The sequence below is a fragment of the Sinocyclocheilus rhinocerous genome, unplaced genomic scaffold (genome assembly GCF_001515625.1).
Source record: "Sinocyclocheilus rhinocerous isolate Xijiao unplaced genomic scaffold, SAMN03320098_v1.1 scaffold447, whole genome shotgun sequence".
NCBI lineage: Eukaryota > Metazoa > Chordata > Actinopteri > Cypriniformes > Cyprinidae > Sinocyclocheilus > Sinocyclocheilus rhinocerous.
Window position 1 is genome coordinate 524,239 of NW_015648653.1, and position 15,523 is coordinate 539,761.

General features: G+C 36.9%; 1 protein-coding gene across 7 annotated transcripts in view; it reads right to left on the bottom strand.

The window, feature by feature from the left end:
• LOC107710169 (SET domain-containing protein 5-like) overlaps positions 1-15,523 on the bottom strand; it is a 44,826-nt gene that overhangs the window by 24,551 nt on the left and 4,752 nt on the right. For 5 of the 7 annotated variants that reach the window (XM_016514909.1, XM_016514910.1, XM_016514912.1 and 2 more), the window contains 2 exons: positions 6,993-7,220; positions 2,200-2,302 (listed from right to left, as the gene is read on the bottom strand). In XM_016514909.1, the coding sequence (XP_016370395.1) occupies positions 2,200-2,302; positions 6,993-7,063 (174 nt within the window). In that variant the 5' untranslated portion in view covers positions 7,064-7,220. Of the gene's footprint in view, positions 1-1,017; positions 1,355-2,199; positions 2,303-6,992; positions 7,221-15,523 lie in introns of all 7 variants that reach the window. The other 2 variants (XM_016514914.1, XM_016514913.1) reach the window with 2 other exon arrangements.

A 15,523-nucleotide genomic window follows, 5' to 3' on the forward strand; every position in this document is an offset into this window, starting at 1 on the left:
CACTTTATTGAAATGCTTTCCCTGCTCCAGATTTGTATTCCTGTGCCATAGGGTTTAACTCATGGCCAGATTACCTTTTCTTTCCTTCCTTTTCTTAGTGGGAATTCGTGACACTTGCAGATCCTTGAGAAGCTCTTTTTTGTTCAAAAACCTCTAACACTGCCAGCTTAGCAGTGGATGCAGCTAGTTCAGCCTCCAAATCAGGCTGTTCCCTTTTCTTCTCCTTTTTAACTGCTGCTCCTGCTTCTTGAGGGCATGCCTGTTCTTTAAAGCTGCAACACAAGCAACAAGTGCAGCTCTATTTACCTCTGCTTTTATCCTTACAGAGGATGTAGTGCTGTAGCTACTACTGCTCCTGCTGCTTTTTTTTAACGTTTACTACTATCAACATTTGGATTAATGCCATCATCATTAACATCACATTCTCTTACAAACACATTACTACCTTCATTACACAAAACCCATTGACTTGCATCAGCAATGCACTCATCATTAATCATCATTTTTGCTTTAAACCACATTTCATATTCTTCCCTTTCATCAGGTGGCAGTAAACCCAATACGGACTCATGCATGCTTTTTGCATTATCACATATCTCAATGAGCTCTTCAAGTGCGCTCTGTACCTGTAATTTGTTACCCTTCTGAATAAAACCTTGCAAGGATTTTCTTATATTATTTGCCTCATTCAGCTTGGCTTTTCTGACAGCTTGCAACTTATCTAATTTATCAGATAATGCTTTAAACGAAAGCTTTACCACGCGTTTTTCAGTTTGTACTTCCACATTGCTAACCACACCGTTTGATTTACTAGCAGCTGACACACCAGACCCAACAGTTTTATCTGAAGTTGCGTCGCGAATCTCCATAAGGTATAGACTATTTTTAATAGTTCGTTGCAACAGACAGTCAATACCAAAGTCTATTATCTGCCTGCATCGCGAACAGACATTTTAATGCATTTTTATTGTGCGCACAAAACTTAAAAGCCATTAAACAGTGTAGCGCTTCACATACCTCAGCCTCAGTGTGTTGGGCGCCATTAGATGATCTGCTGTTACTGTGTTCCTCAGCTGGCTTTAGAAGTCATAAATCCAGCATCGTGACATCCTTTATAGTGATAAATAACTGCAGAAGTACTCCCCAACACAGACGAAATCCATCGACTCCCGTTAACATCGCGTCCTCTTTGTTTTGTATCCAAACGTGTCAAAGTTTCCAAACAAAGTTCAACAAGCAAAGTTCAACAAGCCATGTTCAACAAGCCAAGGTTTTTGACGCGCTTACTTTGTTTGATGTAATGTTGTTTTCTTCCTTATTGCATGTCTCCATAATGAACGAGATGATCATTCTTCTGTTGCATCAACATACACAGTTTATTGGTTCCACAAAACACCAAATTGAATAATGTCAAGTTCAATATCCAATACATACACCAAAGCAAAGTTTACAATGTCCAGCAGTTTAGCGCTTGTCGCATGTTGGTGTCCCTGCGCTACGTTGCTATGCTTTGCGATATGGTCAAAAACCTTTTGCCTTTCTGGGTCAAATACCTACCTACAGCAGTAGGAGGGCTAACTATATACTAAAATCTTGTATCGTTCACAGCACCACTCGGTGGTCAAAATGAGAATAACATATCACCTTATTAAAACACATTTCGGCTCCTACATGCATTAATGAGGTGCTATTGGGTTACACATTGGCTAAAATGACAATATCACTTAATGGACCCTTTTCACAGACTGTGATATTGCATTTTAATGGTCATCAGCATCACAAATCCTGCAGTTTTTTATATTTTTAAAAAATGTTAAGTACATTCATAACACTTTGTATTGTATTACCTTTGCATCAGATTACAAAAAACTAGTTACCACTACTGTGAGGTTGTTTCTAATACAGCGTCTATGGGAGTGAAGGTAAATTTGACATTGTTTTCTCTTCTGACTGCCATTATCAGTCTCTCTTTCCATTTTTTTCCTCTTTTTGAAAGTCATGAAAACATTATTGTAGAGTTTTTCTTTTTTAATTTGAGCAAAAGGGAATGCTAAAAAAAATATTTTTTTGTAGTCTCCCATTCACCGCTATAGAAATTTACCCAACTATGACGACTTCTGCTGCTGAGAAACCCGTAAATGTGAAAAAGGTCCATCCTTAATTTGTAAAAATTAAAAACAAGAATAAAAATCAACTTACAGCATAGGGAAGGCCCCCATATCCATGACTCTGTGCATTCCCACAGCTGCGACTTGAGTAGTTTTTCTCATTTACTGCTGGGCTCGCTTCAACTGACTCAGGACTGAGAGAAAGAAAGATTTTTGAGAAGCTGGCAAATAAAATGCTAGTTATATATGTAAATGTGGTTTTGTAAACTCCAGATGACTGCCAGAGACAGTGCTTAACACTAGTGGATCATCACAGCACCAGTCAGATAAGATAGACTAAGTGGATATATCAACAAAATCACGTCACAATATAAGCTGAGGGTTCAGAGTGACAAAAAACTATGGCGATCATCTGTAATTCACAGAACCCACAACTGTTGTTTCATTCCTCCTGCCCACCAGAAATAGTGCTAAGAACTAGTGGATGACCCATAACAAGACAGTCATAAGGAATGCCTCTCACTTGAAAAGTAATTAAGGTCAAACATATTGATCTGCAGAACTCACATGTTCAAATAGAAAAACTAAAATGATGCAATAAGCATAGTCCACTAAGGAAACTCCCTGCAAAGGTAATAAAGAGGAAGAGGCAGCTCTAGTGGAATAACAAGTGATTCCACTAGGCATGAGACACTGGGCCTTTCTACAGACTTGAGTGGTAACCTTCACAATCCAAATGGCCTCTGCTTTGACCTTTGAGGACCCTTAAAAACATCAGTGTTACAAACAAACAACTGATCTGTCTGAGACTGGTGGCAGCCAGAGAACAGATCCCAACCTGAAGCATAGCGTAATCATGTGGAGGTTGCTCTAGGGCTAGTAATGGAGTGAACAACAGCAGGTTCACAATCCACTAGAATAGGTGCTCTCATCCCTGTTCCTGGAGCCCCACCAAACAAAGCACATGTTTTCCTAAAAAAATGGACCTAGATCAACAGGTGGGGCCTCCAGGAACAGGGTTGAGAACCACTGTACTAGAAAAAGGTTGGACCCATTGCCACACTCAAGTTGTTGGAGAAAACCCAAACACAGCCATCCATTTAAAAGAAGATGAAATTTACAAATGAAGCTGCCCCATATTACCCCCTAAAAGTTTTAGGAGTAGAGGTAATATGGATCAGCAGGCCATCAAGGTGCCACAGAGTACTCTGTGCTTGTACAGGAAGATACTGTGTAATATAAAAGTGGGATATGGGGTAACTGAGTAGGACGTTTAGTCATTTAAGAGAAAGCAAATCCTGCCTCAGCTGGCTAGACTCCTTTTGTCATTGCAAACCATGAGCAACACTGAGTGGTCACTTCGGATGCGAAGTTCCACATCTGCCTCAGTGGACCTCTGCACTATATCTGAGTGAAGCCTCAATTCTCCTGTTTGAAACAAATTTCTGGAAAGAGAATCTGCTACCTGATTGTCTGACACTGGTTGTCAGAATTTCCAACCATTTCCACTATCAATTCACAAATTCAACCCTGCTCCTGGAGAGCTACCATGTTTTGCCACAATCACACTAGACTGAGCATGCAAACTCGCAGATTCAAAGTTTGCATTCTTTTAATTCAGCTAAGAGAGCAGAATTCTTCTATTGGTCATATGTCTTCGTGTGATATGAATTTGCAAATGAGAGTTCATCAAACCCAAACTTGAAGGCAGCTAAATTTGCATGATCTCATGATCTTGCGTCTCCTGCATTCGCATGCATATGAAAGTCAATGGAATGAAAAGTGTAGTGTGACCTTCCCTTTTAACTCCAACTCTGATCAAACACACCTGAACCAGGTCATCAAGGCCATGCAGTATCCCTATAACCTGTAGAAGTAGCCTATTCCGTGCTGCAAACACTAAACCAGAATTGGATCTGTAAAATGCTGGTTTCCCAAGCAATGTAACAGGTTGACAGACATTGTAAGAGAATTCAGAGGTATCCCAAAAAATATGCTTTGTCTCATTTACAAATAGACCCAGCTTTTGAACATGTTCCAGAAACAGCCTGGTGTTTCAGATAGCTTGCTGTCTGTAAAGGCACATTTAACATCTCACACGGATTTCTTTTGGTTCTTTTTGCCTTGATATTTTACAAAGCAACAAATCAAAACATCATCTGTTAAGTAAAAAGTACAAACAAATGATTCCCTTTAAGTGACTCCAAATTAAGATTACTGTCTTCTGCAGATAAAGTGGAGTATCACAAAACAGCCATGGTGCACATGCACTACAGAAATAAAACTCAAGACTAGTGGACAAGCTGCATCAACATGGTTAACACCAGCTATGGCTGACCGTTAAATCAAATTATTTTTAATACATAAAACAATTATAAAAACTACTAAAAACTTTGATATATAAAACGATTATAAAAATATTATTGTGTGAAATGCTGTTAGGCAATGATGCTCTTATTTTGCCTTGTTTTAATCCAGGATAAATTCAAATGTATCAATATATTGGACTCAACATAAGTTTAATTCATATAGTGATGACTATGTAGTCATTTAATCGCAATTAAATTTCTGTATTCATAATTATGTTAGATAGACCTACCTGAAAAACTGAAATTTCATTTGTATCTTTTCAGTTGTATTTAGTTCTCCTGTTGCTTGTAATTTGGTTCTTTGTTTTTATTAGTGACTGTATGTCATTACTTCTCTTCAATAACTGCAGATTTTTATTTTTACTTAGATTAGTCTAATAATTCATCTCATAACATTGTACTGTAGTTATATTCTGATCAAATGCAAATGATTGTCTTTTGTTTGAAATGTTATAAACAACAGCTACACTAATTCATCTCCATTTGCTTTTCTGTTTCTGCATTCGAAGGATTCTCATCCTTAGGTGTTCATTGTTTCTGATTAAATTAATATGTGATGTTAACTAACCACATGACTTGTATCTTAACTGTAACTCTTAACTGTAATGCAAAAACATTACATTTCTGTAAAGCTGCTTTGAAACTATACGTATTGTGAAAAGCGCTATAAAAAAAGTGACTTGAAATGAATTGAATAATACTAGTTACTGCTGTCGCATCTGAATTGTTACCAAGAATGATATCTAAAATTTCGGCATGATAAAAACCTTATTTCCTGTAAAAAATAAAAAAATAAAAATAAATCATATGACATCTAACCATCATGAAATAAAATGACTCATTGTGATATAAGACTTTCATGTTTAAATAATAATAACTGTGTGTCAATATTGACCAAAATATTTGCAAACAGCACCATCTCCAGCACCTCCAAAAAATAGACACATAATAATCAACTTCAAAAAGCTGCAGTATGAAAAATCTCTAGAAGGCATGAAAGCAAAAGAGCCTGAGTGCTGAGCTAATGCAGCTTATAATTTTTGGCTTGTTGTCACAATGATGTTGTTGGCATATTCTATCTGGCTGGTGCCACAATGATCCACTAGTGTTTAGCACTGCCTTTGGCAGTCAGGAGGAATGAAAAAGTACCTTGTTCAAAAGAAAAGAGGTGGTGGTTATGGAAACCATGTTCAAATTGATTGGATAATAATCATGTCCTCTTAGTCTTTCAACTCAGCCAATCACATTTTTTAGGATATTTTTAAAACAAATGTGATCCAAAATAAATATAGTGTGGGGGAAGATCAGCACATCATCAGAACATCATGAAAAAAATTTATGTCTAAACATTAAACAAAGAGAAATCTTATCTTGAGTGTTTGACATGGCACCTGTGAATTTTTTGTATTGATTGGCTTGTGATTGGCCATTCAGCATGAGCAAGTGACTCAGTACATTTTTAAAGGGGTCATATGATGCTTTTTTAAAGATCATTATTTTGTGTATTTGGTGTAACAGAATATGTTGACATGCTTTAATGGTATTCCCAGCTATACAGGCTAACATGCAAGACAAAATTATTCAGTTTATTTTTCTCAGTCTAAACTAATGCATTTGCCTTCACAGAACTCCACTGTGAATTTCATATTTCTCTCTTAATGTAACAGTTACTCTTAACCATGGAGAAAAAAATGCACTAAATAAACAACCCTCACTACTCCTTTTCCACCAAAATGGTGCATGTTCTGTGCCTGACACCATTCTTGGCCAGTGCCCAGCCGGCTACTTACTCTGTGTTTCCACAGGCTTGACATAACAGGTTTTGTTGCAGTGTTATGTGACTATAGTCCAAAGTAGGCCTGGGCGATAAAACGGTATCGATATTTATCGACGGTACACCTTCTTCGATAACGATAGAAAAAATGTTCGATATAGCGCACGATATAGGCACATGCTATAAGTGACTTTGGATTAAGCAATGCATAAATACATGATGCTGTTTTGTTAATTTAGACCTAATGCACGTTTTTTTTTTATAGAGCTAGTTCCTTGCGTTGACAATTTAAATGCGCTGCATTGTTTTGCTCATTGCGCCCTCTTGTGGCCTCGGGAGACAAAAGTTTCCTTAAGACCTATTTAATCTGCATATAAAACATTAGAAATTAGATATTTAACTTTTTATTTTGTGTTTGATTGTTAAAACAAAAAATATTTGTTGTTTGTCTCAATAAATTGGGTTAATTTAAAAGTACAGTGGTTAAATAAAAAAAAAATTTCTATTGCTCTTTGTTTTAAAAAAGGTTATAAAAAAAAGTCAATAATTATCGATACCGAATGATATGAAACATTATATCGTTGATCAATTTTTTTGCTATATCACCCAGCCCTAGTCCAAAGTAAACTGAAACTAATTTTCTGCTGTGGAAACGCATGATTCAGGTTGAGAATAAGCACCAACCAGGAACCCGCAAGCAGAACCATTTTGATGGAAAAAGGGCTCATAACAGAAACTTACTCTGATCCAGCGGCCATATCGGTGTAAGGTGTCTCAGGTGTGGTGACTCCCAGTGTGATTACTATGCTCATGACGTCAAGCGCAGCAACGCAGGGAAGGGGGGGGGGGCAGGGAGGGGGGGAAGGGAAGGAGAGGGGAGGGAAGAGGAGAATCAAGGGCTCCTAATGGCAGCAGTGAAGCACTCCTCAGATGGGGCGCTGCTATACCACGTCACGCACATCAGGAGACCTAAAACCATAGACCACATAGAGGGAGAGAGGATTAAGTACATGTCATATGTGTAAATGCAGCCTTAAAACGTGCAAAATTGATAGCACACACAAAAAAAATATCTCTGTTGCTAGATACAAAATTTTCAGCTGGCTTTTTAATACACCAATCATACTGGTTTGTACATGCAGGGTTGTATAGCACTTGAGTGTATAACATGATTACTGTAAAATGTAGTCTCTGGTTGCTAAACTGTGGTACATGTCTTTACTCTGCTAACTGAAGAAAATCAGCAAGAGAAGAAAGGAAAGAACAATATGATGGGAAAGGTCTGTGGGACTAAAAGTTACATTCATTCCATACATTTTTTGAATATTAAGTGTAATATGTGTAAGTTCAAGTGGGCCAGCTGAGATAATTCATGTCACCCTCAATTACTAAAAAGCAATGCTGTAGAAGTGAACATGGAATTACTTTATGCACGGACAAAACAAAAATGGTGAGACTGCAGACCTAATAACACCAATCTTTAAACCTTGCTAAACATCCGTCCTTTGCTCATCCTAAATTATACTCTGAGTTTAGACTCAGAGATCAACAAGTGTCCAGCAAGCTAAACAGATTACAATACATAATCTCTAATCATGTTAGTTAAACTGCATTTAGCTGCATGTTTTAAAGGATTGTTGTCAAATGTCAAAAAAAAAAAAAGTCAAGCCGAATGTGTTGTTCATGTTGAAACGCTTGTTGAAAAATATGCAACAACTGGCAAGGCTTAATGCAGCAGATTTCTCATCAGGCATATAATGCAGTTTATTTGTTGCCTACAGAATCATTTTAGTATTTACAGTGGGTACGGAAAGTATTCAGACCCCCTTAAATTTTTCACTCTTTGTTATATTGCAGCCATTTGCTAAAATCATTTAAGTTAATTTTTTTTCCTCATTAATGTACACACAGCACCCCATATTGACAGAAAAACACAGAATTGTTGACATTTTTGCAGATTTATTAAAAAGAAAAACTGAAATATCACATAGTCCTAAGTATTCAGACCCTTTGCTTAGTTACGACAACTTGGAATTGTACTGAAGGCCAACTGTTGGTGTTGAGCCGAACTTTAGCACACAGGAAGTCATTTTTTTACGCAACAAGCCATTTTGACACAAACAGTTTTCAGCATAATTAGGCATCTCCTTCACTGACAAAACAACCTCATCTTGTATGACCATCTTACCTATCTTGTACGATATTTACACAGGTTTTTGAGTATGTAATAATACAGACTTCGGCCTACAGACTCTGCAAACTTCGGCTAATCAAGTTATTAGCTCTTTTAAAGCATGCATTATATCAATCTACATAAATGTGTCCATTCTGTAAGTGTCCTACTTAAATGTTGTGACTGTCTGTTAATGCACCCGGAGATTTCCTGCTGTCACTGAACTTTAAATACCAGATTTCAAGCCCTCTTGCACAATTTTCATTTGCCATATAATCACTGCCATAATCACTGTGTACTGTATGCATAATAACTGCTACCTGGCCTTTGAGAAAAAATGTTTCCAAGCGTCCATGGGTATACTAGATTACTGTTGGTAGTTACAGTGTTTACTTTCTTTTTTTAAAATTCATTTTTAATTTCTTTATGATTAAGATTACATAACAGAATTAAATAACAGAATAATAATCTATCTAATGGCCATAAAAAAAAACCCGGGTGAAGGAATGTTTCACCTTTGTAATTTGAAAGCAGGGTAACAGAACTGCTGATCATATAGACAAATATGGATTACTGTTTAATATTTGATCGCTAGCATAATTTATTAAATAATAACCAAACATACAGTGCATTCATAAAGTACTCAGACCCCTTTACTTTTTTCACTTTTTGTTGCAGCCTTAAGCCTCGTACACACCGGGACGTTTTTCGACGCGTCTTTTGTTTTGTGTTCATACCCAAGCGATTTTCGCAGGCGATGAGCCGAGTGAACGTGCAAATTCACTCCCTGACATTAGATGGCGCTTAATGAAAAACAGAAATAGCCCGGTACACATCGAATCCTATTTGATCTGCAATTCCTCTCCATAACGACGCCTTCTTATCGAGATTTTTGTAGTCGCTGTCGCGTTTGTCATAAAGCCCTTTGTGTTCAGACACCAATAAGACCAGCAACTCTACATTCATCTTACTTCCTCTTCGTCTCAATGTGTGCTCGGCAAGACCGTTTTGTGCTTGAGTGCCACCAAGTCGTGTTTTACTGTAACTTCAGCAGCTCCAGGCACGTGAACAAAAGCGCCAATCTCATTGGTCGGCCAGTTTTTAACGCGACGCGTCAAACCAAAAAACGAGCCCGAGTCGTTTTTTTTTAAATGACGCTTTTACGCCTAGCGTTTTGCGCGTCGGGTGTGCACAGTCACATTGGCGCCCTTTGTTTAGTCACGAGGCGTTAAACGTCGGCGATAATCGCGCGCGATATTCGTCCCGGTGTGAACAAGCCTTTATGCTAAAGTGCTTCTGAAGTAAAATAACAGTTTAATGATCTACAACAAAATGAAACTTTGTTGATAACTAAGCATATATTTCATTAGCACAATACTATTTTCATGCTAGAAATTACATGAACATTTAAAGAAAGTTATTAAAAACTTTCATTTACACAAAATGCCCACCAACTGCAACTTTCAGATGCCGTTTTTAAAACGAACTGTCACAGAATCGATAGGGAGACATCATAGGCAGTGAAGAATACTTCTACACTGCCTTCAAAAATCGATTAGATACAGGTTTCTCAGCAGACAGTATGTGACACGATCACTTGATTCAGATGTGCCTTGTCACCTTCATATCTCCGTACAATGCCTGCGGAGGCAGCAATTATAAGTTTTCAGATACAGCCTGAGATGTTTCTGCGCTTTGATTGAAGTCCACCTGTGGCAAATTCAATTGATTGGACATAATTTGTCTATACAAGGTCTAACAGCTGGGGAAAGAAAAAAAATGCTTATCAGAGCAAAAAACAAGCCATGAGGTCAAAGGATCTGCCTGCAGGCAGGACTGTGTCAGGACACAGATCTGGGGAAGGCTACAAAAAAATTCTGCTGCACTGAAGTTTCCCAAGAGCACTATGGCCCCCATAATTCTTAAATGGAAAAAGTTTGGAACACCCAGGACTCTTCCTTAAGCTGGCAAGACTAAGAAATCAGGGGAAAATGCAAATAAAGTGACCAAGAACACAATGGTCACTCTGGTTGAGGGCCACAGATCATGTGTGGAGATGGGAGAAAATTGCAGCAAAGACACCACCAATGCACTTTATAGCAGGGTGGCCAGACAATTATTATGGGGCAGTCGTGGCCTAATGGTTAGAGTTGGACTTGTAACCCAAAGGTTGTGGGTTCGAGTCTCAGGTCCGGCAGGGATTGTAGGTGGGGGGGGAAGAGAATGACCAGCTCTCTCTTCCACCTTCAATACCACGACTGAGGTGAGACCCTTGAGCAAGGCACCGAACCCCCAACTGCTCCCCGGGCGCCGCAGCAATATGGCTGCCCACTGCTCTGGGTGTGTGTTCACGGTGTGTGTGTGTGTGTGTTCACTACTGCATGTGTGCACTTGGATGGGTTAAATGCAGAGCACAAATTCAGAGTATGGGTCACCATACTTGGCCACATGTCAGTTCACTTTCACTTTCAGTTCACTTTAAAAGAATCAATATGACAATTAAATATTAATTTAAATTTGTTCCGAATACAATGTCAGTCAAGGCATTTCTATGAGGTTTTATATGAGAAAAATGTATTCTATATCAGACTGCTATATCAGGCTGCATGTAATTTATTCATCTCTTAATTTTAAAATTCTTATCAATACTCAACCAGTTCTGTCAGCATACCAGAAAAAAAAAATCGTCTTTGTACAAGCTTCTCAATTTTTTTGGAAGCAAATTCTAAAGTGACTGTCATATAGTAGCAATACATTACCACAAATAACTAGGCTAAGTGCTAAACAGTCAATTGGCGCTAATAAAATAAAATGACAGTAACAATAAGGGCTGGGTACTGTGACAAATTTCATGATCTGATTTCAATTCACAAGCTTTCGATTTGATTCAATTTAGATCTCGATTTAATTGGACATACAGGCAATCAGGTACAATACATCAATGCTTTTTTTCCCCCAAGGAAAAAAAAATATCAACTAATGCAATAAACTATACAATAAACCCTGTTAGTTGGTACATTATTAAAGTAATTTGTAAACAAACATTTAAATTGCAAATAAGGCCGTTTTTATAAAAAGGAGTAGCATACAATAAAAGTATATAATAAAAATATGTTATAACATTTTAATTATATTTTTACTTCAGTTTGTTTTTGAAATATAAACATTTAAACAATGGATGTCAGAAGTTGTTGTCATGATTTATTTATTCCAACATACATTAAACGGATGTGAAAGGATGTGCATGGTATTTCACATGATCTATGGTGTTGCATGTTGATATCCACGTCATTTTCTTCCTGGGTCAAAAATGGTCCTGGGTAGTAGTTTACACAAGATGTATGAACAGCAGCCTGACTATTGACAAAAGAAAATGTCTCAAGACTTTCTAACAACAATGCTATATTACAATATACCTTTCAGTAAATCTGCAATAAAACCAAGTGTATTTTAAAAAGCAACAAATAAATGTAACATTTTCTCTTGAAATGGGGGGGGGTGTTGGGGGTGATCAGACACTTTAATAGAATACAAAGTACAGTCAAGAAGCTATTAGCTTGGCACATGAATTTGGACATCAATCAGTCCATAATTTAAATAAAGCCTCACAAACCTTAAGTATGCGATGCAAAGTAGTTGTTCTCTGTTTGTCTTGAGTCAGATACAGACTCATAGACTTTAGTCAGGGTAGTGACATATTTAATCTTTGACAGGAATGAAAATGAGGCTGTGAGGGATAGAAGTATAGTGTGTTCAATGGATTGCACCGTTTAAGAACATGTAATTTGTTCAGCTGATGAAACATCCTTTTAATAAATTTTCAGTAGACAAAATCGATTCAAAATTCACCTTTTAAATCTTTTTGACCACTGCCAAACACCGTATAGTAACTGTTGCACTTCACTGTAATTTGCATGCATATTTATTACTGAAATGATAGGAACTATTTATAAGGACAATATTTCATAACTGCTCCACTACAGTGAGTGGGAGCTGTTAAGAAAAAAAAAAAAAAGAAGAAGAAAAGCATGCAAACATTTGAAATTTGTCATTATTATGGCAGCATCAGGTATGCAATACAATTTTAAAATATGTATAATATACAATTATATACATAAAAATATATTTAAAAAGACTGCAGACAGCAGATGGTATATTACACTGCTGTCACCTTATGTTGTTAAATATTAATCAAACAACAAAGGAAAAAACACTGGCAACACTAGGAACACCAGATCAACTGATCATTATCGCAAATATCTAAGACAAAATTACATCTTCTGAAGTTCAAACCGAGCATCAGAATGGGGAAGGAAAGTGATGTGACTTTGAACATGGCATCGTTGTTGGTGCCAGAGGGGCTAGTCGGAGTAATTCAGAAACTGCTTATCAACTGGGATTTTCATGCACAACCATCTCTAGGGTTTACAGAGAATGGTCCAAAAAAGAGAAAATATCCAGTGAGCGGTAGTTCTGTGGGTGAAAATGACTTCTTGATGCCAGGGGTCAGACGAAAATGGATAGACTGGTTCTGCTGAGACATTTGGATGGTAGGGTCAGAATTTGGCATAAACAACATGAAAGCATGGATACGTCCTGCCTTGTATCAACTGTTCAGGCTGGTGGTGGGATATTTTCATGACATATTTTGGGCCTCTTAGTGCCAATTGAGCATTGTTTAAACAGCACAGCCTACCTGAGTATTGTTGCTGACCATGTCCGTCCCTTTATGACAACAGTGTACCCATCTTGTGATATATATATATATATATATATAGATAGGGGAGTGTGTGTGTGTGTGCATATGATTACATATTATATGATTACATATAATAATATATGAATATACATATATAACCATTGCATCATTGCAACGAATTACTGTAATTATATTGCATTACTTCTGTAATATATTTAATATAACAATAACATTCAATATGAATACACCATATTCCTGCCAAAATAAAATGGTTACATTCAGTGTTGCAATATTCAATCCAAAGTAAATCTTGGTGATTTGTCGACTGTAAAGCCTTATAACTGGATCATTCATGGCACAATGTTTATGCCATTTTCCCTGTCAATGCTGTTAAGAATGTCAGAGAGGTGTTTCAAGAGCTCTAAACTAGTCTAAATCACAGAGACATCTGTCTTTTCAAACAGAGAATTCTGCATTGAATTCAAACTTCTGCACTGTCTCTTGGACCAAGATAGCGTGGTTTAAACAAGTATCACTAGCCTGTTTTGTAACACTGAGCATTTGCCATTTGATTTTTCTCATATGCAACAGGAATGACAGCTAATAATGAGAGTTGGGCGAGTAATCATTTAGAGAACCACTGGTTATACATAAATCACGTAACAGCTAATGTTTTTTCTCACATATATAAATTAGTTTTAGTTCAAATGACGTGTGTGTGTGTGGGAGCAATCAGCATTGAAAAGAATTCAACAGAAGTACACACTCTCTCTCTCCTTATATCTTTGCTATTGACATATCTGGCAGATAGGGCTGCACAATTAATCGAATGCGATTGTCATGTGCATTTTGTTAGTAATGCCGGTTCTGTAATCAGCAGTAAATCATCATCACGTGCTTTCAGATGGAGCAGCATTTACTACACAGAGCTATATTTCCTGGGTTTCTTCTACAAGGCGTATTTGTAGTTTCAGCGCGAGAGCGCCCTCTGGCCTTTGAATAGAGATTTACTGCTGATCACAGAACCGTGCTTCACTGAAAGATACGCATGACTAGCTTGTTTTATTTTAACGCCTCTCCTAGTCAGTCTGAAATTATATAATTTACGAATATCATCCGTGTTGATTTATATCAGTTTTATTTGGTAAATTACATATTTAAAAAAAAAAAAAAAAGTTCTAAATATAAGTCCAGTAGTGTCCTAATCATTTAGTCCTGTCAGTCATCACGAGCGAACTAGGTTACAATCAACTGAGGCGATTCAGCTCGGACATCAAGGCGTGCGTCGGCTTTGAGCCCTTCCAAGGACAGCAAGTCAAGTGAAATTTGTTTACCATTATTTATCAAAACTGGTAAAAACTCGTGAAATAAGTTTCTAGTCTTTGAGCTGCTAATTTAAATAATATTGCTTCTAATCATACACTCTCAGAAAAAAGTAAATTTCTCTGTTAGTGTACATATTAGTACCTTTTAGCTTTTGTACCTTAAGGTACTGCACCAGTGACAGTTTTGTACCTTCTTCTGAGAGTGTATACATACAGAGTTATTGTGTATTTTTCTAAATAGAAGTAATTTTTTTTTATACTGATTAATGCCCATTAAAAAATACATTGACTTTATTGTTTAAATAATTGTTAAATACATATTGGTACCTTTTAGCTTTTGTACCTTAAGGTACTGCACCAGTGACAGTTTTGTACCTTTTTCTGAGAGTGTATACATACAGAGTTATTGTTTATTTTTCTAAATAGAAGTAATTTTTTTTATACTGATGAATGAATGCCCATTAAAAAATATATTGACTTTATTGGTTAAATAATTGTTAAAATTTTTAAAACCGCGAGCTCACACTGATCATTCTTTTTTTTTTTTTCAGAAAATGAGGTGGATGGGGAAACAGTAGAGTGTGGTCTCACGGAGAACATGATCTCATTTATTTCAAGGCTCCTTTAAAAAACAGGCCAAGTTTAACAAATTTCTACACGAGACGAAGGAGGGGGTAACAATAACACTATAACCAGTGCCAGCAGAATCCTATCAACAAACTTTGACTACAAAAATGTAAGTATAACATTGAGTATTGTGTATTATATTTGTCCTATGTTTAGTGGTTGACCGATATTGATTTTTTTTATGCCTGATACCGATATCTTAGAAAGCAGGGTGGCCCAGCAGCACACACAAAAGAAACTCAGTTTATATGATGTGCTAAACATTCAAAATGTGGAGTTTTTATTTTTATAATATATGATGCAGTTAAGTAGGGCTGGAACGACGAATAAATTTTAAAAGAGTTACCATTAGTTCCACAAACGCAGTATTGATATTCTGTAGTGGTGTAGAAAAAAAAATAGCGCTGGTGTTGGATCGGTATTGGCCGATTCTTAGAATTTGGAATAC